The 23955-nt window shown below is 40.5% G+C and overlaps 1 protein-coding gene across 3 annotated transcripts in view; it reads left to right on the forward strand.

Annotated features, from left to right (window-relative positions):
* Positions 1-6816: 6816 nt before the first annotated feature.
* Positions 6817-23955, forward strand: part of LOC131236659 (uncharacterized) — an 85369-nt gene continuing 68230 nt past the window's right edge. For 2 of the 3 annotated variants that reach the window (XM_058233976.1, XM_058233977.1), the window contains exons 1-4: positions 6817-7108; positions 7619-7752; positions 14102-14159; positions 14259-14474. In XM_058233976.1, the coding sequence (XP_058089959.1) occupies positions 6911-7108; positions 7619-7752; positions 14102-14159; positions 14259-14474 (606 nt within the window). In that variant the 5' untranslated portion in view covers positions 6817-6910. Of the gene's footprint in view, positions 7109-7618; positions 7753-14101; positions 14160-14244; positions 14475-23955 lie in introns of those variants that run through there. The other variant, XM_058233978.1, reaches the window with a different exon arrangement.

Genomic DNA, 23955 nt, shown 5'->3' on the forward strand with positions numbered 1-23955 from the left:
ATCTGATTGTTAGATTGATCTAAAAATTATGGCCATTGTATATTTTGGTCTTAAGAATCATATGATCCGTACAGATCTATCTTAGCACAATCAAATTCCATCAATTTAATTTATTCCTAAAATATTACTAATTAGACCAAAATCATAAAAACATCACTTTATTAAATTTGACTCTATATACCTATACAATAATTGTGTGGATGATCCACGCCATCTATTATATAGATCAAGAAGAAATTAACAACATAATAAAAAGTTAAAAAGATCTAACGATTAGAACTTACCTGATCGAGCCTTCTTAGAATTTCTAACAATTAAAACTTACCCGATCAAGCCTTCTTAGAATTTCCTCTTCCGTATCCCTTTTAAAGAAAATTCTCATAAGATAGGATGAGCACATCCTCCCTTATCCTGAATTTGAATTTTTTTATGATATTTAATAAAAAATTTATTATTACCACTTCAAGAATCAATCCCTAATCCTCTCTCTCAACTAAGAATTTCGCTACCAACTCAACTATTGACTTGTTTTTATTTTTTATTTAAAAATAAAATATTTAAATATTTAATTTAGTTTTTTAATAATGTACCAAAATTTAAGGCCGTTACAATCACCTTATTGATCATCTTGCCACGAAGCCTCATTTCGACTAAGTAACGAACAAAATGTCGAAGATTCGCCCTCCATTGGCTGTCTTATCACTAGGCTCATTTTTCAACCGAGCAATGAATAAACGCCCATACCGCATATCGCAATTGACCCGCTACGAAGCTTCGTCTGTGATTGGGCAATGAACGGTTTGTCCCCCCCTTCTTCCCAAGTTGATCATAAGTGCTAGTACTGTAAAAATCATTAATATAATAATATTTCAGTTTTTGTTTTCTTTCTCTACTAAATTTATTGTTGAAATATGGTCGTTGTTACGTTGATATAAAAAACTTTGAACATGAATAAAAAAGAATCCATCAGGAAGGACTTACCATAACCCTTCTACAAATTGTCTAATCATAATTACAATCGGTGGTTAAGATGACGGCTTAATTCTATAATATGGTGTTAATCGGTTTATCTCAACATGGGGGCACCAACATTCATTCAAACATTGAGTCGTGTATGACTCTGGTATGCCAACATGTCCTAATCACACACACAAATTGTACATAGGCCCTTGTTTACACATATAATTGTGTTTGAATGAATTGTCCAAATGGGACGCTGAATGCTCACTTGTGCACCAGTTCTCACGAGAATTCATGAGAACTATTTGAGAACTCATCTGTCATTATATGAGTGTAAAATTTAAACTGGCCATGTGATCCAGCACCCCATGAAACCCCTAAGGCCCAACTTTTACGCTGATCCAATATTTTAGTGGGCAATGACAAATTGAAAGAGTTTCCTCCCTTGACTTGCCTCTCTTTTGCCATGGTCCACCAAAGTTTGGAATCATAGTAAAAGTTGGGCCCTATAGGCTTGATGGAATACTACATCATGTGAATGGTTTAGATTTTGGGCTCATATTAGGGAAAATGAGTTCTAAGAAAGTTCTCACAAGTTATTGTGAGAACTAGTGTCCAAATTAACATTCCTTCGTAGGGTTATCAATGGGCTGAGTAAGCCCGACAGGCCTTTGGGCTTAGCATGTATTAGGCTGGATTTGGGGTGGTGCATCAGGCCTGATGTTCGAGCTCAGGCTAAAATCAGGAGCCCGATTGTAAATCGTTCCAGACTTGGGCTTAGCACCCTAAAAGCCCATAAACTCAGCCCAGTCTGATAGGACTTTTCTAAACCTAAATTTCCCCCATTTCTTTTATTCTCTCCCTCTCCGTCACATGCGGCACACCAAAATATCATATATCCACCGAGATATTCAGGGCTCGTGCTCGGGTGAACTTTGGTCAGGCTTTGCGTAGATGTTCCGGGCTGAACTATTTCAACCTGTCATGGCCCGGGCTGGATTTGGGATTAGGTTCAGACTTGTAGGGCGGGCTTGGAACAGACTCGGCCCAACCCTAGCCCATCCCATTGACAGCCCTATTCCTCCATGAAAGTTTGGATGTTATCCAACGGGGGTACCATAACTTATGGTCTAACGCAATGAACCAAAGGCCTTCTCCCTTTCCTCTCCAACCGATGGACTTAGAGCCTTCTCCACATTGGACGTAGATTGCCAGACCCGCCGTGCACAGGAAGATCTTGTAGTGGGAGGAAGATGCGTGGGGTCACAGACATTCCCATCACAAATTCACTCCGTTCATCAATTTTTCAAAGCAGAAATAGGTCAGGATTCTAAGAATAAGGAACATCTAAAACTCACGTGTCACACACCACATAAAGCAGTAGAGTTTGAACGCAGATCATTGGAGCTTTGTGGTGCCACAGAAGTTTTGTATCCTCCTGTTTATATGAGTCCTAATAACCCTAGCAACGGTTTGGATAGCATATAATATAAACATTATGGTTAGCTCCAGTAAGTTTTCAACGGTGAACGTTTCGTTCCCACTGTTTCATGTGGTGTGGCCCATATGAGTTTTGGATCTGCCTTAGTTTTAGTATTTTGTCTTATTGACGTCTTGTAAAACTGATGGACGGAGTGGATTTGTGACTGGAATCTCTGTAGGCCCCACACAGCTTCCGACTACAGGAACTTCCTCCACCCCGGGGCTCTGGCAATCCGCGTACACTCGACGCTGCCTTCTCCGCTCGCCTAGCTAGTAGCGCGGGTGTACCCTGGAACGAGGGATTGCTAGGCACGTGCCCTAGGACCCACCTGCGTGCATGATCCCATCCGCACAGCAGGTGGGCTGATCTTTAAGGATATTTTAGCCAATAAATGGAGGGACCCATTCTGCTGATAAGTGTGGCGTGTGGAAACGGATTGGCTACTCCCCCTGCCACCAGCCCCGTCGCTAGTGGTCGGTGCTCTGTGGGCCCCACCGTGATGTATGTGTTTCTTCCATTCCGTTCATCAATTTTTAAAGATCATTTTAAGGCTTCTTATTAAAAATTAGAGAGATATAAATATCAGCTGGACCACACCACAGGAAAACAATATTGATTGGATATCCACAATTAAAATTCTCAATATTGATTGGATATCCACAATTAAAATTCTCCTAATGTCCACTGTGCTGTTTATTTGACATCTAATCTGTTGATTAGGTCATACATGCCCAGATGAAGGGAAAAAAACAAAAATCAGCTTGATCCAAAATTTTTATGGCCCCCATAAGGTTTCTAATGGTCGACACTCATTCAACACTGTTTCCTGTAATGTGGTCCTCTTGGGGATTTGGAGATACCTCATTTTTGGTCCCATACCATAAAATGGTCTGGAAAAATACATGGACGGCATGGATGAAACACATACATCATGGTGGGGCCCACAGACCACCAACCATCAGCCATTGGCTGGTGGCAGGGGAGTAGCCAATCCGTTTCCGTGGAGTTGCATGACACGTGTGCTGGGACCCATCTCTAAGCCGCACATAGGTGGGCCAGCCTTTAAGGATTGCTCTGCTCCAGGAAATGAAGGGAAGCCACGATTCACTACTCCCCCATCCGTCCATTTGTTTTGCAAACTATGAACTATCCAATGGGTGGGCCACCCTGATCCTTGCGCCTGACCGTCTTGATAGTGGGACCTACTGGAGGGACGGATTCGATCTCGCGTCTTGTGTCACGCTCATGAGTTCTTTCGCTATGGACGCGTGTTCGGTCGGACCTACATAATCTCTTTTGAGGACGAGACGCCGCCGATAGTTCGCTCCCTCGTTTTGGATAGTGGTGACTCGTCCTCGTCGAATGGGCCATTTATTCGCAGTTATCCAAATTCAGATCGTTGCTGTCATCGGCTAAGCATCTTGCCAGGTCCAGGTGTGCGTATAGGAGACATCACGTGTCAACCAAGTCATGAGCTAGCATTGAGCAGCGGGCATATCATCCATACCGTTCGTTAGATGGGTCCACGGTACCACAGCTAGCCCTAGCCATACATTCTCTGTCGCCAACATGTCGCTTGTGTAGGAAATCAGAGCCGTGAAAAGGCACAGCTATGAAGATCACCTGTGCAGGAAACATTGGGCATACACCGCACCCGTGAAGCAGCAACAATGAGGCATTAATGCAGCCTTTAAAGAGCTACTAATAGTGGCGACGGGCACTCAATCCCTGCTATATAGTCTACTTGAGCTTTGGTCTATTCATTCTTGGGCTCATATGGTAGAATGATCAGAGAAAATGGATGAACTGTGTGGATAAAACCCACACATCACGGTGGGCCCAACAGAGCCCCTACTAAATCGATGCATATTTCTATTTTGAGAGTAACAATGTTAGGAGCCATGATTTGCACGGCTTATTTTGAGATTAATATATGTGCATGTACAAATCTTTTAATGCACTAGCCATCACAATTTTACCGAAGTTTTTTTTGTTTTGAATGAAAATGAAGGATTTCCCATCACACGACACACAACTTCAATCAAATCACTTAAGCGCCTTGTCCCTTACATGTGCTGGATAAGCTAAATTGCTAACAGTTAAGAATATATATATAAAAATTGCGAATTGGTGCGTAGCCGAGCATACCTCTATGTATATATTATAGGGAGGCAACTTCATACTCAGCCTAGCAATACAACCACATAGCAGTAGTTATTCCTATCTCAACGGGCAATATTCAGAAAAAACAACCATCATGGACAAAGTATCCTGTTGCATATAAAAAAGAAATAAGTTACTTAAGTTATAGTACTTATGCCTTAACATTCATGGGCAACATAAGCATGTATAGGACAAACACATGCTGGTTTTTATTTTCATTTTAATGACAATTTCAAACATGTGATAGAAGGGTTTGGTCTTGCTTAGTGCTCATTCGGATAGTAAGCTGCTTAAGTATGTTTTGTAAATAATGTACTTATCAACTTCTATTTTCATTGGTCTTTTTACTGCCTCTCTTAGCAACTTATGAAAAGTAAAAAAAAGAAGAAGTGATTAGGTACTTATATCTATTGTTGTAAGTAGAAAAAAGAACTTATTTGATGGTATCCAAATGATCCCTTAATGTCACGAGGTTCTTTAAATGTTGCTTATACAGGCTATAGAACACTTGAGTGTGGACGCTTGTGCGAACTAGACCATGAACAAGGCTATGCCAATGCTTATCAAATATCAAAACCACGATGTAATGACCCAAATCGAAAACCAAGCAAGTTTTGCGATTGCAATAATTCTACTATGCCACGATGGGCTCGCTAGGCTAATGGTTAGTTAATAGAGTTAAATGTGTTAAGTTAGACCAAGGTATGATTAAGGACTCATTGACCGGGACCAACTCATCCGATTTCAAGTTGAATTAGGACTTACCTGAGTTGAGAGTGAATTGGCCCAACTCAGCCAGTTAAGGGTGACTCGTTGTGTCAAATCAAGTCGGATCTCACTTGAGTCCGAGTCGATTCGGATGACTTGCACGAGTATTAAGGCCTATTTGGGAGTGTGGATTTGGAACCCTAGAGTGTGAATCAACTTTAATTCAAAAGTACCTATGTATATGCTTAATATATTTACAGGGGTTTGACTTTAATTACTAAATCAACTTTAATATATCTAATTCAAAAGTACCTATGTATATGCATAATATATTTACAAGGGTTTGACTTTAATTATTAAATCAACTTTAATATATCTAATTAGTGAGATATGTAAATTTTTACATAATGGTTGTGATAAGCTCGTTGAAATATATGCTTTGCCCAAAAAGGATGAAATTCCAAGTCTTGGATGGGCCACAGGTACAAGATTATATTTGAGTGACTAACCCACAATTTTTAATTATTGATTTATATAGACAATGTTTGGAAGGTGCTGATTTATATGGACAATGTTCAGATGGTACTGATCATCATTAGTGGGTCATGTGCCCAATAAAATGATAGTGTATAGTGACACATATATTACACCTGCAACCATTGAAATGATTTCAGGTGTAATCGAAGCTCCTCTGTCAAACAACTAAGGAATTTAAAACCCCCTCAAATACACTCCAATTTATGGTGCCAAACGACCCTTTAAAACCATGACCGGTGAACTAAATGGTCTTTAGGTGAACTCAAGATCGTCAACCAAGCCCGCGTTTTTGTTGTGGGACTGAAAATCAGACCCGGCTCCGGCTCACATTCCTCATAAAAGCAAACCGGGTGGTCCATTAAAACCGCGGGTGTGGATTAGGTACTACCCCCGCCTGTTCGGAGCTCGGGACTGGCGGAGGCTCTGACGGCCACTGAGGGGCAACGGTGATGTTTGAATTCTATCCACACCGTCCATTCATTTTTTTCATATCATTTTAGATTATTGGACCAAAAATAAAACTGATCAAAGGCACGAATAGACCTAACCACATGAAGCAGCGGTGCTAAGGAAGCCCACCATTGAAACCTTCTTAGGGTCCTCCGTGTTTTTATTATTTGCCATAGAACCTGTTGATACGGTCATATACACCTGGGTGAATTGAGAAAACAAATATCACCTTGATCCAAAACTTCCGTCGTCTCTAAGAAATTTTCAACGGTGGGAATTTAATCACAACGGTGTGGTCCATTTGAGTATTTGATATTCTCTATTTTTCGGTTTATAATTTAAAATTATATATAAAAATGAATGGACGGTGCGGATAGAATTCAAACATGAGGGTGGCCCCTCAGAGCCTCCGCCTGTCCCGAGCTCCGAACAGGCGGGGGTAGTACCTAGTCCGCGCCCAAAAACCCCCCCCCCCCCCCCCCCCCCCCCCTAACAAGCGAGAAAGCAGAAAAAAGAGAAACCCTCGCACGTGTTCCCGCGCGCGTAGAGAGAGAGAGAGAGAGAGAGAGAGAGAGAGAGTAAACGAGCTCTAGCGGCGAAGAAGCTTCAATGGCGGAAGCCGTAGAAATGGAGGTGGAAACCCTAGACGGTGCAAACAACGGAGGTGACGCTGAGCAAGCAACGCAAAACCCTAGTTCTTCTTCATCTGGATCCGACTCGGAAGAGGATGAAGACGAAGAGCTGAAGCTGGAAACCATAGAGAAAGAGCTCGCAGAGAACCCGCTGAGCTACGATGCTCATGTTCAGGTAATACCGGTCACTAATATCTATATTCTGCTTATTCGTTTTTGTCTGCGGCTCTCGAAAAAGAATGAGATTTGAGGAACAGAAATGATCAGATGCAGCGGCTGCATCATAAATTATGATACGTCCACTCTTTTCCCGCCAACATGTCATGCTCGTAAAATATCCAATCCGTCTGAAATGAAAATGGGGCTTATCTTCATTGGTCGGGACGCAACATCAAAATCAATGGATAGCCAGGGGTCTGACTGAGTGTGCTGTTGTGGCCCATTCAGTGTCTGGTGCAGCCGATATCTGCACAGACTGGATTTTCTACACACGTGACATGTTGGTAGGAAAACATTGGCTGTATCATTACTCATGATACAGGCTCTGCATCTGATCATTTCTCTTCGAGGAATTTTCTACTTGCTCAATGTTTTATTGCTTTATAGGATACCAGTGACCTCATTTTTTTCTTGAAGTATTCCTGCAATTGTTTGTAGTGAATTGCGTTTCATCTGTCATTTTCAGTACATAAAATCTTTGAGGAAGCTGGGGCATATTGAAAAGCTACGGCAGGCGAGGGAATCAATGAATGCATTGTTTCCTTTGAGTCCTACGATGTGGCAGGAGTGGGCAAAGGACGAAGCTTCACTAAGTACTGGGTAATTCAATCCACATGACCAGGAATTAATGTGCATTTCATTTAACGACTTGGATGCATCATCAAATTGAATTATGATTGTTGCACTTTTGAGGTGGACATATCCGAATTGTGCTCTCCTTATCATTGATATCAAGGCTTTGGGCTCACAATTGCAATCGTGCTAATTTCAAGTTGGACGTAAAAAGGAAGCAACTCTAATCCAACGTCTACTTTCGCATTATAAGACATGGAAAAATCATTAATTTTGTCATCTCCTCTTGATTAAACTGAATTTTAGCAATTCAGATGCCATTTAAAAAATTCAAAATTCAATTTACTCTCGCTTCCAAATGCAGCATCTGGTCATGAGATGGTTTCCAATTTCCACGAATTATCTTGTATTTTCATTGGTAATTTGGATTAAAACTGTCAAGTTGTAGCTAGTGGCCTTTTTTTTTCCGATAAGTAGTGAGCCTTATGTCTTGACCCTTACAAAAATCAGCATTAACTTTTAAGGTGGAAGTTGGTTATGAGGCCTCAATTTATTTTGAGTTACCGTTTTCCCTGTCACCTTTAGGGGTGCAACTTTGGGGGGTCTGGTCGGGTTGAGTGTCAACTTGAGCCCAAAATAGATATCCAGTTGGGTTAACCCATGCCTGGCACACCCTGAGCTCCCCAACCCAATTCCAATTTGATGCATTATATCCTCAATCCTAACCCATCTTGGGTTGGGTTAGGTTGGGCCACAAATTTAGTATCTTATAGTATATTAGTAATTTAGATCTTTCACTATACATACGTTAAATATAACTATGCATTTAATATAGGGTTGGGTTTGGGTTGCCTGAGGCCTCAACATGAGCCCAACTTGACCTTGGGTTAGGTCAAGGACTTCCATCCCGATCCTGATCCCGATCCGACCTCCACCTAATCCAACTCAACCAGGCCACAACCCAGCCCAATTGAACCCGGCTAAAATTTCAGGTTGGGTCACTCTTGTTTGGGTTGAGCCCGACCCAAGTTGCATCCCTAATCACGTTATTATTATTATTATTATTACTATTATTGTAAAATCAGTAAAAAATTGAGGCATGTAATGAGCTACAAAGTTAGCATTTGTATCCAGTTTCGGAGAGACCATTGTACACAGTAGTGTCATGTTGGTTCTTGCCTCCCTGGTACTTCTTTTATTCAAAGAAGCGTGCATTAAAAGCTACTCCAAATACTCTCAAGAATCACTTGAACTGGATGCATAATTTCAGTATGGGATATCTAAATGTGCTATGGGGTTAGAGCATAAGAATTAATGCACCAAAACATGCCCATTCTAATAAAAGATTTGTATGTAACTAATCATACAAGAATAGGAATGTTGGAAAACCTGAGAAAAAGGTAATCCGTCTGGACCTAATTCCCTTTTAGGGGTTGTTTGGCACCATAAAGTAACCGGGGATTTCAAATCCCATCAAAGTGAGGGCTTGAAATCCAAATTGGAAGCTACGATTTCATCTAAAATCCTCCCTTGAATCGCATGTGTAACATGTGTGTCACTAGGCTACTCATCTATTGGGCATGTGGCTCACTGACGATATCCCAAAACAGTTAGATGATCAACTGCATCACTAAAATAACTTCAATAAGATGATTTGCACAGTCCAAACATTGTCCATGTAAATCAACGGTCAAAAATCGTTGGCTAGTCACTCAGTTGTGATCATATGATTGTGGCCCATCCGAGACTTGGAATTTTATCATTTTCGGCCAAAGCATATATTTCAACAGGCTTATTACAATCATTGTGTCAAACATTACACACATACACTAATTAGGGATATTAAAGTTGATTTAATAATTAAATTCAAACCCCTGGAAATATACTGTGCATAACTACTTTTGGATTACACGGGATTCTGAATCCAGGGTGCCAAACACAATCAGAGGATTCCCAATCTGGGTTATTTCAAATCCAGGGGATTTCCTAGGATTGTCATTTGGTGACTGTCCGAAGGATTTTCTAGCCCTATTTCAATGCGTCGAAGCTTGCGGTAGGCCTCTTGATCCCATGCAATCACCTCGCAAGCGAGCTCCAAGGTCAAGCAGCAACAGAGAGCTACAACGTTTAGCAATGTCTTCAGGAGGAGCTGTCAGTACTAATACCGAAGAAGTTAGAAACGGAACACGGGGCAGTTCAGTTCTCATATGAAGATGATCTCCTAGAATGTGCGGGGAGTGGGGTCGAAGCAAAAAAGAAGGCTTATAAATTTTTTTTGTAGCAGATGCAAACCCCAGATCATATGCCTTCAGGAGACCAAAGTTCAGAACTTTGATGATCGTCTGATGAAGACTCTGTGGAACGCAGCGGACACTCAATGGGTGGCTAAGAATGCGTCGAACAGCTCAGGGGGTATCCTGCAAGCGTGGAAATCAGCGCATTGGACGCTTTAGAAGACTTGGGTTGGGACCTTTTCGGTCACAGCTATCCTAAAAAATAACACTATGGCGATTCCTTTCCTTTTCTGTTCGGTCTACGGCTCGACATCCAAGTCATCGAGGGAAGATTTCTGGCAGGAACTGTCTGATGTTAGAGCAAGCTTCGAGGGTCCTGTATGCTTTGCAGGGGACTTCAACATGATCAGGTTTGCTGGAGAAAAATCGAATGAATCCAAAATTAAGTCCAATATGGTCCGCTTTTCCAACTGGATTGAAGACAACAGGCTCGTTGACCTCCCTTTACTCGGGTCCCGTTTCACTTGGACTAATAGAAGGCTCTTCCCGATCCTATCCAGACTGGATCGATTCATCCTTTTTTCCGATTGGGTGGACATCATGCCTCTCTCTTCTCAGTCTGTCCTCCCCAGGTCTACCTCCGACCACTGGCCCCTGCTCCTGTCATCGGAGGAGGTAGATTGGGGACCAAAACCTTTTAGATTTGATATTTCTTGGTTCCATGTTGTAGGCTTTAGGAATATGGTGGTTGAATGGTGGAAGGAATTTCAGCCTATCGGTTTTGCTGGTTATAGATTATGTCAAAAGCTTAAGCTCTTGAAAGTTAAACTCAAGCAGTGGAGCCAAGGGGAACGATGCAAAAGAGAAATGGAGATGGACTCAATCCTCGCTGATCTTCAACAACTTGATGCTCGAGCTGAAGCCAATCTGATGACAAAGGAGACTCTCAATGAGAATTAATCTCATCCAATCCCTCTCGGCCAAAGTTCTGGAGAACGAAATTTCGTGGAGACAAAAAGCCTGATCCAAATGGATCAAGGAAGGTGACAGGAACACAAAATACTTTCACAGTGTAGCCAGTATGCATGCCAGGGCTAACAGAATTAGCAGCATAGTTATCGACGGTGAGCGGATCGATGATAATGTTACGATCATTCGCGAAACTATCTCTTATTTCGAAGCGCTTCTTCATAGTGATGACTGGACAAGACCTCGGCTGGATAATCTCTCCTTTAAGAATATCAGTGAAGCAGACACAACGCTCCTGGAATCTCCTTTCTCTCCAGAAGAAGTAAAGAAGGCCGTTAGTGCTTTAGTGGGCGATAAAGCCTTGGGCCTAGATGGATATCCAATCCAGTTTTTTCAAGACTGTTGGGATATTCTCCAGGAAGACGTGATGGCCTTCATCAATGAATTTCATGCCAGAGGGAGATTATCAAACAACATGGGGGCAACCTTCATTGCCCTCATCCCCAAGTTCACGGGAGCTTCAGCGTTCAACGAATTTAGACCAATCAGCCTTATTGGAAGCCCATACAAAATCCTGGCTAAGGTTCTCGCTACTCGATTACAGAAGGTTATCGGGTCGATCATCGCTCTAAATCAATGTGCTTTCATACTAGGTAGATAGATAATCGACGGAGCCCTAATAGCTAACGAATGCCTCCGCTCCAGCGATCGATCTAAGAAGAAACACATTTTGCAACCTGGACATAGAAAAGGCGTACGATCACGTTGATTGGGATTTCCTCCTTTACATGTTGAAGCGAATGGGCTTCGGGGAGACTTGGAGGAAATGGATACGGGAATGCATCATTTCAGCCCAATTTTCAATCCTCCTAAACGGATCTCTGAAAGGCTTCTTTAAAAGCTCCTGTGGTCTTAGGCAAGGAGACCCTCTGTCTCCTTTCCTCTTCCTGATCGTCGGTGAGGCTCTGTCTAGTATGCTCCATAAAGGCCAAGCGGAAGGCATCCTTCGGGGAGTGCAGGTGCAAGGGATGCAAAACCCGATTTCGCACGTGCAGTTCGTGGATGGCATTCTTATCTTCTCTGAAGCAGATACAGAAATGGTGAACAACCTGTGAACCGCAATAAGATGTTTCGGAACGGTCGCTGGCCTAAAGGTAAATATGCACAAATCCAAAATTTATGGGGTCAATATGAACAGCAACGAAGTTAATGAGGTTGCGGAGTTGATGGGATGCTCCCCGACATCTTTCCCGACAACATTTCTAGGCCTTCCCCTTTGCATCGGCCGCCCCAAGAAGCACCAATGGGATAAGGTCATCCACAGATTTCAACACCATCCGGCTGCTTGGAAATGTCGATACCTGTCGATTGGAGGGCGGCTTACGCTGATCAAGGCAACCCTTTCTAACCTGCCTACGTACTTCATGTCCCCGTTTTGATGCCCTGCTGAGGTGCGAAAATCCATCGACTCGCTCAGGCGCAATTTCCTTTGGCGCGGCATGGAAGATAGGAAAACCTTTAATCTCATGGATTGGAAACAGGTATGCACTCACATTAAAGATGGCGGAGCTGGAATTAAGGATTTAAAAACGATGAATCGTGCCCTTTTGGGGAAATGGCTTTGGAGGCTTGGCACAGAAAAAGACAGTTTGTGAAACAAAATTATTAAATGCAAGTATGGGTGTTCGGAAGGTGGCTGGTGGACAAAAAAATCCACCTTATATAGGGCTTCAGCTATCTGGAAAGGCATTATGTGTATGCAGAAGGAAGTCCTTCAAAGGATAGGGTTTGAAATAGGCAATGGTGAGAACATTTATTTCTGGACTGATATCTGGTTAGGGGACACTCCTTTGAAAGATAAGTTTTCCATTATTTTCCGGTTAGTTGCAAAGAAAGACAGCTTCATTGCTGAAAATTACTCTATAGAAGCAGGCAGAGTGGTGTGGAACATTCAATGCCGAAGGAACTTGGAGGATTGGGAAATCGACGATTATGTCAGGTTGCTTGAATTCATTCAACATGGCCACCCAAATCAGACGAACTGCGACAACCTGCTTTGGAAGGCTGATCCCTCTGCAATCTTTTATGTCAGATTGTTATATAATCAGCTTCTTCTTAAGCCCGACAACTCTATCTCTCATGGCCTTCACTTCGTTTGGAAGTACCCGGTGCCCCCGAAGTTACAGGTCTTTGGGTGGCTGGCAGGGCACAGGAAAATCCTAACTGTGGATAACCTTTGGAAAAAAGGAATGACCCTAACCAATGTGTGCATGTGCTGTTTAAAGGTGGAAGAAACAGTGGAGCATTTGCTCATCCACTGCCCGTTTGTCTCCATCATTTGGTCAGATCTCCTTACTTGCTTCAATATTAATTGGTGTTTTCCCAAAGACGTCGACCTCTCCCTGAAAGCTTGGCACGGCATCAGATTAGGCTTCTCAAAAACTCGGTTATGGCGGATGGCGATTCTTGCTATGTGGTGGTCTGTGTGGACAGAAAGAAATAACCTATGCTTCTGAAACGAATCTAAATCGTCTCATGTTGCGGGCTCTAACGTCAAATGTCTCATTGCTGAATGGGCCTCCCATTTTGATGTTCTTAAAGATGTCGATTTACTCTTTTTGGGGCCTATTTAATCTCTGCTCCCTCAGCAGATTTTAACTCTTTTGTAGTTCCCTTTTCTTTTTTAATACAATCAGTTATCTTTCAAAAAAAAAAAAAAGAGGCCTTAGTTTATGTGCTTGCTTGATTGTACTCCTCTATTTTTATAGACATTGATGGAGTTTTTCCTCGGAGAAAAGTTTCTCAGCTTATTTCGTTCAGCTGTTGCTTATTGTTAGAACCTTGTTTTACTGAGAACTAATAGTCTGCTCTCCCCCCCTCTTTTTTTTTTTTTTTTTTTTTTTGAAAGGCACTATTCTCCTTAAGAGTGTCCTTTTTTCAAGTGATTGTCATAGCAGTTATTGTTTTTATTTTTATTTTGTGCACGCACGTGCAGATAAGACGCGCGTGCGGGCATGCAGATAAGATGCTGAATATATGTTTGTGTTACCAGTGGATTTATTTCATATTCACAGACAGATTATTTGGTCTATCTAGAAGACTTGTGCCATTGCTCTACTATGCCTAATTGTTCATTTATAGATTTTTGGTGGTTGTTTTTTGTTATTCTACAGATCTGAATCTCTTGCTGCAACTGAGAAGCTTTATGAGCAAGGTGTTCAAGAGTATTTGGTGGGTTTGGATGGTCCTTAAGATATGAAGTTCCTTTATTTTAACTTCAATGTAACGTAATGCTTTGAAAGTAACCTGTTTGTAGTAATTTCTCTGCAGTCAGTGCCTCTATGGTGTGATTATATAAATTTTGTACAAGAGCATGATCAATCCGTGGCCCAATTGGCACCAGATGGTATCTTGAAGATGAGGGATTTATTTGAGCGTGCCCTTACTGCTGCTGGAGTACATATCGTTAATGGCAGTAAGATCTGGGAAGCGTACAGGGAATTTGAGCAAGCTATCTTCGTCACTATTGATGACAGTGACAATGAGGTCAGAATCTTTCCAATTGCAGTTTTCATGCTCTAGGTTTCATCACATCTTTAATGAGTGACTGTTTGATTTTTGTGCCATTAAATTTTCTTTTGTTGTCTGTCATGGCATTCTTTTTTTAGCACGTAAACTTAATAATATAGTTGTTTGGTTAATTTTTTCTATTCTCGTGTAAAGCTACTGGCATATGATACCGTTATCCAATAAGCATGAATTAGCAACCTTTATTCACAACACCTAGGTATCCTTCAAAAAAATAAATAAATTCATAACACCTAGGTCTTTTTTACTCCCAGTGACATACTAAACCATCATATAGTAAACTTAGAAACCAAAAGTGATAGCTGCCAAAGTCATGGATCATGTGCTTTATGTTACAAAGTCCAGGACGTGCTGTGTTGGCATGGTATATTGCACCTTGCTGTATTACAACCTTTACTATATTGCAACGTGCTGCATTGGCAGACTATATTACAACATGATGTATTGCAACCTTTATTACCAGACATGTTATGTATGCATGGTGGATTGCGTTTTGGTTAAGAAGGCTGGAACTAGTTCATCTGTGTGATGCCAGCCCAGGATCTCCCCTCATAGGTTTGCGGCTTTGCTACCAGATCCTTCTAACCAGGTGCAGTTCCTGCTTTGGATTCGCGCTCTTCCTTACACTTCCTCTTTATACTGTTTATTCCTGCTAACATTTTGAAACAGAAGCATTGTGCTCCCCACCTGAATATGTTGTTGCTTCACTTCATGCTTTGTGTAACTATAGGTTTGCTAGTTTTACATAACGTTTCTTCCTAAAACTACTCATATTTTATATCCATCATGAAGCTGGAAATGACAAAAAAAGCTGACGAGTCAATTGAAGCAGGTAAGTCTTGTTCGGTCGCTGAAGGGCATAATTAGGATGGTCTGGCCTTGATGGTGAGCTAAGAGGTATAAGCTAGGCATTCTGTAATGGTAACGGTGGGTGTAACAGCTGCCACCATTACCCTTACAATATGAGCTATAACGGTTGTCATGACATTTTTTTTAAAATGAAAAAACTGTATCAGCTCTGTTATGGCTCTCTCTCTCTCTCTCTCTCTCTCTCTCTCTCTCTCTCTCTCCATAACGGCCGTTACGATGCTCGACCCCGTAATGTGTACGGTTGCCACTGTTACCATTGTGTAACGGCCGTTACAATGTTCGACCCCGTAATGCGTACGGTTGCCACTGTTACCATTGCGTAACGGCTGTTATGGCCCCTTAATGGCCATTACGGCCCACCTTGGGTAAAAGTCAACCTTTGTCAATTGCTAGCCAAACTAGATTAATGGTGGGTCAAACTGATAGGGTTGTAGTCATGGAAGATGATAGAAGATAAATGGACAATTAGGGGCTGTTTGAATTGGGGGCAGTAGTATTCTCGGGAATCCCAATCTCCACTTGAGTTGCAATTTTTTATGTTTGTGCTGCTGGACATTGGAATACCTAAATGTTCAAAACGCCTGATGGGGATCTCGAAAACCCTAGAATTAAGGAATCACAATCATAGTTTGAAAACCCAAAAACTCGACCTGACTCGATGCTTAGCTAGGTTGGATCGACTTGAAGGCTCAACATGACTCGACTTGTTATATTTAACAAATTTAAATTTAAATTTAAGGGATAGCAATAGATGTTTAAAATAGCTAGAAATAGGATAAAAGATATACTAGAGAACTTAATACTGATGCATTCAATAGCTCAACAGTTAAGTGCGTGTAGCAAAGGTTGAGAGTTCGATTCCCTCCCTCTCCTTTCACAGTTTACAAATAATCAAACTATGCCTAATTGAGTGAATTGGTTCAAGTCATTGCGAGTTGCGTCAAGCTAACTTCCTGAGCTAGGATCAAGTTGCACACAAGATCGAGTTTCCTAGTGGCTCGGCTTGAAATCTTGTTAATTTGAGTTGACTTGGCTGAGTTTCGAGTTGAGTTAGTTGGCTTTGATACTATGATCACAATGCCCAAAGAAAACCTAGGATTTTCATATTTCCACTTCTGGTTGCTCCCTCCTGAGAGGAATGGGCAATCAAAGTGGTGCAACCCGGTCATTGAATCAATGAGATCTCAACACCCAGATTGGAAGTGAATGGACAATAGTACACCAACAAGCAGTGTTTTCAATAGTGCTATAAAGTAGCGTAGCGAAAACACTGCGTAGCGTAACTCCCAGGTAGTGTAAGCTACAGGGCATGTAGCGTACGCTACATGCACTATAGTGTAGATAGCATAAGCGACTTGAACTCTCATTTTTAAGTGTTTTTTCTATGTTAGTTTAACACCTACTTTAAAATGGTGATGACTTATACCTGTGACACATGTCACTACATTAAACTAATTCGGACCATCCAAATTGTGGTCCATATCATGGATAAAGCACTTAGATCAATCCAGACCATCCAAATTGTGGTCTATATCATGGATTTGTGACGTTTCAATAAATAAAAAAAGAAGTCACACTTAGATATGTCTAAAGGAAGAGAGAGAGAGAGAGAGAGAGAGAGAGAGAGAGAGAGATTTTGCATGGAAATAAGTGTTTGATGATCTAGATTCGTAGTGAAGAACTCATAGAAATTATGCATTTTTTAAAATTTATCATATTTTCTATTATTTTAATTAAAAAGTATTAAGGATTGTGTAGCTTACGCTACACGCTATTTAAAACACCGCCGATAAGAATATATGAGTGGAGAGGGAGAGAACTTTATTGATATCAGATTTCTTCTCTCACAATACTTTGAAAAATTCACACGTAGAAAATATTAGAATGCCTACCTTCTACACCACCCTTCCTTTTATAAATCCTAAATGAATATTTAATGAGAATCCCTCCAACTAAGAGATTGATTTCAAATCAATCTAATCTACTTAAGGTAGTAAAAGCTTAATAATAGTTCTTCATATCGGAATTTGGGGAGTGTTGGATAATGCTGGGATCGGTTATGGATCTCCCGTGGGCTTGGCATAGGGGATCTGGGGGGAGGCACAACTGGGCCAGTTGGCTTCTGACGCTCCTGGCTATTTGGTGGGCAATTTGGGGTGAAAGGAATAGCTGGCACTTTCGGGATTCAGCTTGGCCGATTGGCGCTATCGTGGAGGTGTTTAAATTGTGGATTTCAAAATGGAAATCCACTTCTTGTATAGGATAGAAGCTTCGTGTTTGCCTCTTTGTTTTTTGGCCATTTTGTATTCTTTCTCTTCTTCTTGCAGGTTTTTTAATAAATTTTCATCATCCTTTAAAAAAAAAAAGGAAAAAAAGAAAAAAAACTTAATAATAGTAAAAGCAAATCTAGGAAATAATCCTCCAAAATTTCAATCACATCTTCAAATTACTCCTTGTATCTTCAATCACATCTTTAAACCATATTTTTCATAAATAGTACATTGCAAATCTTGATGTGTAGCCCCAGATCTTTAAATAAGTAGTTCAAAATCAGCACATATTGGGCTTTGCAGTGGGTCGTGGGCCTAGGTGGGTTGTGTGCTTGTATCAATTCTTCCTAGCTTTGCAAGAACTTGCTCTCGAGTTGGAAAGCAATCTCAATCTTTTGACTTATACTTCCTCTACGACGAATCTTTGTCCTCTTTGGTGAAAGCTAGTGGTGTAACCCTTAGCATTGGCTCGATGTAAACTTTTGTTGGAGTCCACTGTAAATGATGTCTCTTTCGCTTGCACTTTTGTTGGTGCCAACTAGTTTCTTGTAACTTTAAATTTCTTCGTAGATCCTGAAACATTTGACTTGTTTTTTGTGCTGCAGTCATCTTTTGCAAATGTTCTTCAATTTGAGTATTGAGACCTATTTGCATGTCTATTGATGGGACTACCATTATTAGGGCTCGATTGGGAGCTTTTAAATGGAGGTAAATGGGAAATGGAATTGGGAGTAAATGGATTATTTAGTTGTGTTTGGCTGGGAGTAAATGAAATGCATTTGAAATCCAAATATTCTGTTTGGATGGGAGTAAATGGGAGAAATTGGAAAATTTCAATATATTTGCAAGAACATAAGTGATATCCCAAATTAGTGTACATATGTGATATTTAACAGATTGGTTGTAACAAGCCCATTGAAATATATACCTCAGCCAAAATCAAAAAATTTTGAGCCTTAGGTGGGCTAAGGATCACAAACAAGAAACTTGTCAATGCCTTTTAACTATCCATTTAGATGGCCAACCTTTGGATGATTTGGATCATTCTATTGGTGTGATTTTAGTGATGTAGCCGGTAATTGAATTGTTTCGGAGTATCATGCCATGTGTATGGTGGACATGTGCGTGGTGGTGCTACCTTTGTTTAATCGTGCGACTCTCCAAGGGAGCTCAAAAAGGCATTTCACCCCATTTACTTCCAAATCCTCTCTCGTAGAAAGGATTTCATTTATATGTCCATTTACTCACATTTCATTTTATTTCCATGCATTTACTACCATCCAAATACACCTCAAATACCATTTACCTCCATTTACTCCCATCCAAATGGCCCCTTAGTGGATCCATCAATTGATCCATTAGTTAATTCAAATGTAGGTTTAACGTTAATGCATTGTTCACTTCAGATGTCAACTTTTCATTTGACTCCCCATATTTCTTTGTTGTTTTTGGAATTTCTACTTTACTTACGGGTTCTTTGTAACATTTCAACAATCAAAAGATTTGATCATTGGTATCTTTAATAGTCGAGGCCGGTTGTTGTGACCTTGGTGGGGACCTTTTGCTACCTATCCACGTGCTCCAACTTCAGTCTCCGAATTCCCTCTATGCTACAACTCCTCCACTTGATTAGTGAGATTGCCTATTGCATGTGTGAGTTCATCTACTTGCTCTACGAGTGCATGAATGAATTGGATAATTTGCACAAACTCTTCTTGTGTCACCCCCTTCGAAGCTATTAGGAGATAATGTAGAGTTGACAGTTCCTCAACAATCACCCACATTGATAACAAAATGGTGCAATTTGGTTATCGAGTCAATGATATCGACACCCAAATCACAGAGAAGTGGACAAGAATTACACTCATAAGAATATTCGAGTAGAGAGGTAGAGAACTTTATTGATTTCAAACATCTTCTCTTACAATACTTAGAAAAAACTTACACTTGGAAAATTTTGGAATGCCTGCTCCTACACCACCTCCCTTTTTATAGACCCCAAATGAATCTTCAATGAGAATCCCCCTAGTTAAGAGATTGATTTAAAACCAATCATAATTGATTTAAAGCCAATCATAATTGATTTCAAATCAATCTAGTAAAACCCAATAATAGTAAAAGCAAATCTAGAAAATAATCCTCCAAATTTTCAATCACATCTTCAAATTTGTCCTTATATCTTGAATCACATCTACCTGTATCTTCAATCACATCTTTAAAGCAGCCCCCATATTTTTCACTAGTAAATTGCAGATATTGATATCTAGGCCCAAAATCTATAAATAAACAGTCCAAAATTTGAACATGTTGGCCTTGTAGTGGGTTGTGGGCCCAGGTGGGCCGTGTGCTTGCATCACAAAGGTGGGACTCACATGATCGGAGTGTAAATCATTGATGGCATTGTTTGTAGTAAGGTCAATATAGATATTCCATTTCCCTTGCTATTGATTGGACGACTACACCTGATCACAATGTTTTTGATAGGGATTGGCAAACAAGGTTGGGGACCACGTGATGGGCGATATAGATCAATGATCAAACTGTTTGGAACATGATCAATATAGACTGTGCATTTCTCAAGGCATTGATTGGACAGTTAGGTTCATCTGACCAAAGTTGATTATTTTAAGAATGATGGGCAGTCAAGGGTGGGACCTACATGATGGATGGTACAGATCAATGATCAGATCTTTTTTAGTATCATCAATATGGACCATCCATTTCCCTAAGCATTAATTGGAAGAGAATGATTATTCGACTAAAGTGATTTTCTAAGCATATGAGCAATCAAAGCGGGACCCAAATGTCGGATGTTCTAGATCAATGATTAGACCACTTGTAGTATGACGAGGAGGGTGTTGCATGTGCCAAAGGGGAGTTCACATTAGGCATGCATGTGAAAATTGGGTCTGCCCATATGCATGTCCCTAGCATGGAGTTTTACTGTCTTGGAAACCACACTCGTCTGCCAATCCTGTTCATTTGATTTGTTGCCATCGAAGTGATGGTGGAAAAACTGTTAACGGTAAAGCATGCGTTGGGATAAACTGTAGAAAAAAAGAATGGATATGATTGTGTTGTGTTTTCTTTAAAAACATAACTCATCCATCCTGGTGTCGGTATATGGGTGGACCCAATTGATACATCACATTGCCATGTGTTGGGTGGAGAGATCTTCCCTTGCCTTCTGTGGTGTAGGATGCTTGACACAATGCTTTCCACATGTATTTGGGCTTTCAGTTCCAACTAGTGAGACCCATTTTTTTTGGAGATTGTTTCCATTTTTCTGATATTTGCAGCCATGAATGAACTGGGCCTTAAAATTGTCATCAAAATGATGATTGTACCTGAGTTAACGGTGTATGTGTGGCAAACCATTGTGGCCATTCAATTTTAACCATGTGTTTCCAAGGCATTGATCAAATGGTTAGGATCTGATGATGAGGGCTGCAAATGTTTGATGGTTACCATTGCTTAAGGTGGGCCCACATATGTTGTAGATGGGTGTGTGTCAAAGATCACAATCAATGTGCACACACTTGTCAAGGCTCCCACTTTTACTACACTAGAGTGCACTCACAGACTGTCATTTAACTAAAAGTGCACACTCTTTTCACGTAGCATAGGTAAGTGTGGACTATGGAGTGTTAATTTTCCTAGGCATTGGATGGATGGTTATGATTATCCAACAAAAGTATTTTTTGAGAGGGATGGGCAGTCAAGGGTGGCACCCACTTGATGGATGGTCTAAGTTAATGATCAGACCATTTTCCTAATCATCTCGTTTAGGAAAATGGACAGTAAATATTGATCAATATGGTCTGTTCATTTCCCTATACATTGAATGGAGGATAATTTGAAAAATGTGAATTTTTTTTTTTTTTTAACAGTGAGGGAAGATTGAGGGTGGGACCCATATGATGTATGGTCTAGATCAATGATTATACTGTTTGTAGAAATGCCAATATGAGTTGTTCATTTTCATGGCTATTGAGGATCATCGGATGAGTGATTTTTTAACATTGATGGGCAATGGATGGTCCAGATCAGTGATTGGATCATTTTCTATTATGATCATGTGATTTCCAACTTATATTTTAACCTAGAGCATTACAATTCCTGGAATGACAATGTCCTACAGAGGATGTGATCCAAACAGATAAATCATAATTCTTAGCAATGAGCCAATGACAATGCCCAGGTATTTCAATTCATAGTAATTGTAATATCCAGATATCCAGATGTATCGCAACTACCCCTTGAGGAAATTTGGCTTGAGTGTTAACATCTTTCAAAAGAATGCACATATCCAAGGTATACCAAAATGATTATGTAATGGCCATTACGTATCAGTAACAGTGGTAACTGTTACGGGGTCATAATGGCCAAAATAGTTCTTTAAAAAGCATAAAAAACCAGTGACGGCCGTTATGGCCAATGTTACCATGATGGAATACCTTGCACATATCATGGCTAGTGCGGCTTAACTTTGAGTTTGGTTATGTATTTTTGGTGATCTGTAGCTCATTTAGAAAATCTTTATTTGATTTACAATGATTGTTTCTACTTCTGTTGCGAGATTAGATCATTTTGGCCTTAAAGGTTGCCTTAAAGTTAGAGACAGATTTAGCAACAAATTTTATGTTTTTGTCTTTGGGTTTTAGTGGTAGTTTTGATATTATTAAATTATTTGTTGTTACTTGTTAGGAATAAAAATCATTGTGATCATCATTGCCTTATCCCAGTCCTATGGGTTTGGCCTTTATGAATCGTTTTTATTGGTAAATAAGAGTCCAGGTCGCAATCATAAGAATACGACACCTAAAGAGAATCAGAGAATCCCATTAAGTAGGGGCAGTTTGGTTCCATACCCAGCAAAATCCTACCTTCTACTAAAACCAACAAACTCCAAGCAGAACAATGCCCGAGCATCCGCCTTTTACTTTGTAAGATCTTGTTCACATTAGCAGATTTATACCAAAAAGTTCAATCACTCTGGTCTTTCCAAATGGATCAATCTGGAAATTTCAGGCCTCCGTTTGATTAGCAAAGCCCGAGCTACAGCGAATTGCTTGAAGCACTACCACTATACTGTGGCAAGGGAAGATTGTTTGCCCCCACCCAAGTTGTCTACCCTTGCACTACAGGCTCAAACCCTCCACCAACTTCTCATTCCCTAGACGATGCTACAACCATCAACAGTTTCTTTTTGCCCATCCTTAAATGATTGGTTGTCAATATAACTTTACTACTGGCCATCCAAACCATCAACAGTTTCTTTTTGCCCATCCTTAAATGATTGGTTGTCAATATGACTTTACCACTGGCCATCCATCCAAACACGATTTCCCTCCAAACTGACTGAATCCAACTTAAGTGTTTGTTTTTGCCCTCCCACCCCTCAAATAAACATAATGAGATTACTGAGAAGCACCTGATGGGTTCCATTTCCACTCTCTTATCTTATCCCTTCCATTCTTGGTGAAAGTTACATTTTACGGAATTCTCGTGGTTGGCTTTACGAACCTTGTTTTGCCAATCATGTTCAAAGTAGGATTTCTGATGATTGCTTGGTAAGAGTTGAATGATTGTCTGCCCACTGGACGTCAACCTTACCTGGGCTTGACCAACTGACATCCAGTTGAAGACCTAATTGTGTTTTATATAAACTGACCAAATCTAACTTAAAGTGTTTGTTTACGCCCCTACCCCCCTTCAAATACACATAACAAGGAATTACTGAGAAACACCCGGCAGGTTCCAGTTTCACTTTCTTATCCCTTCCATTCTAGCTGTAAGTTAAATCTTAAAGAATTCTTATAGTTGGTTTTACAAACCTTGTTTTCCCAATCATGTTCAAAATAGGATTTCTGATGATTACTTGGCAATAGTTGAATGATCTTCTCCGCCGGACGTCAACCTTACCTAGGCTTTGGACCAAGACATCCAGTTGAAGTTCCAATTATGTTTCATATGTTTCACAAAAGCCCCTGGGAACTTGAAAAATTCAATTTGTCCCAAAATATTTAATTGGGCTGAAATTTGAAGCATATGTTCATGCTAATTTATATGTTTAGAAAACGAGGAGGAAATGGACTTGAGATGGCATTGTAGTGATCATTTTTCACAGAAGTCAACTTTATAAATTGTTTGAAGGACATCCTTAAAGTTATTTGACCACAATCATTTTGATGTTGTAAAGCAAACAATTTTGTGGATAGCTTTGCTGGGGAGGGAATTCCCTTTAGCTTAGCTTCTGTCTCCAACATTCTCTATCCGTATAGTGGTAAGAGAAGCAG

The sequence above is a fragment of the Magnolia sinica genome, chromosome 2 (assembly GCF_029962835.1).
Source record: "Magnolia sinica isolate HGM2019 chromosome 2, MsV1, whole genome shotgun sequence".
In the NCBI taxonomy this organism is placed as follows: domain Eukaryota; kingdom Viridiplantae; phylum Streptophyta; class Magnoliopsida; order Magnoliales; family Magnoliaceae; genus Magnolia; species Magnolia sinica.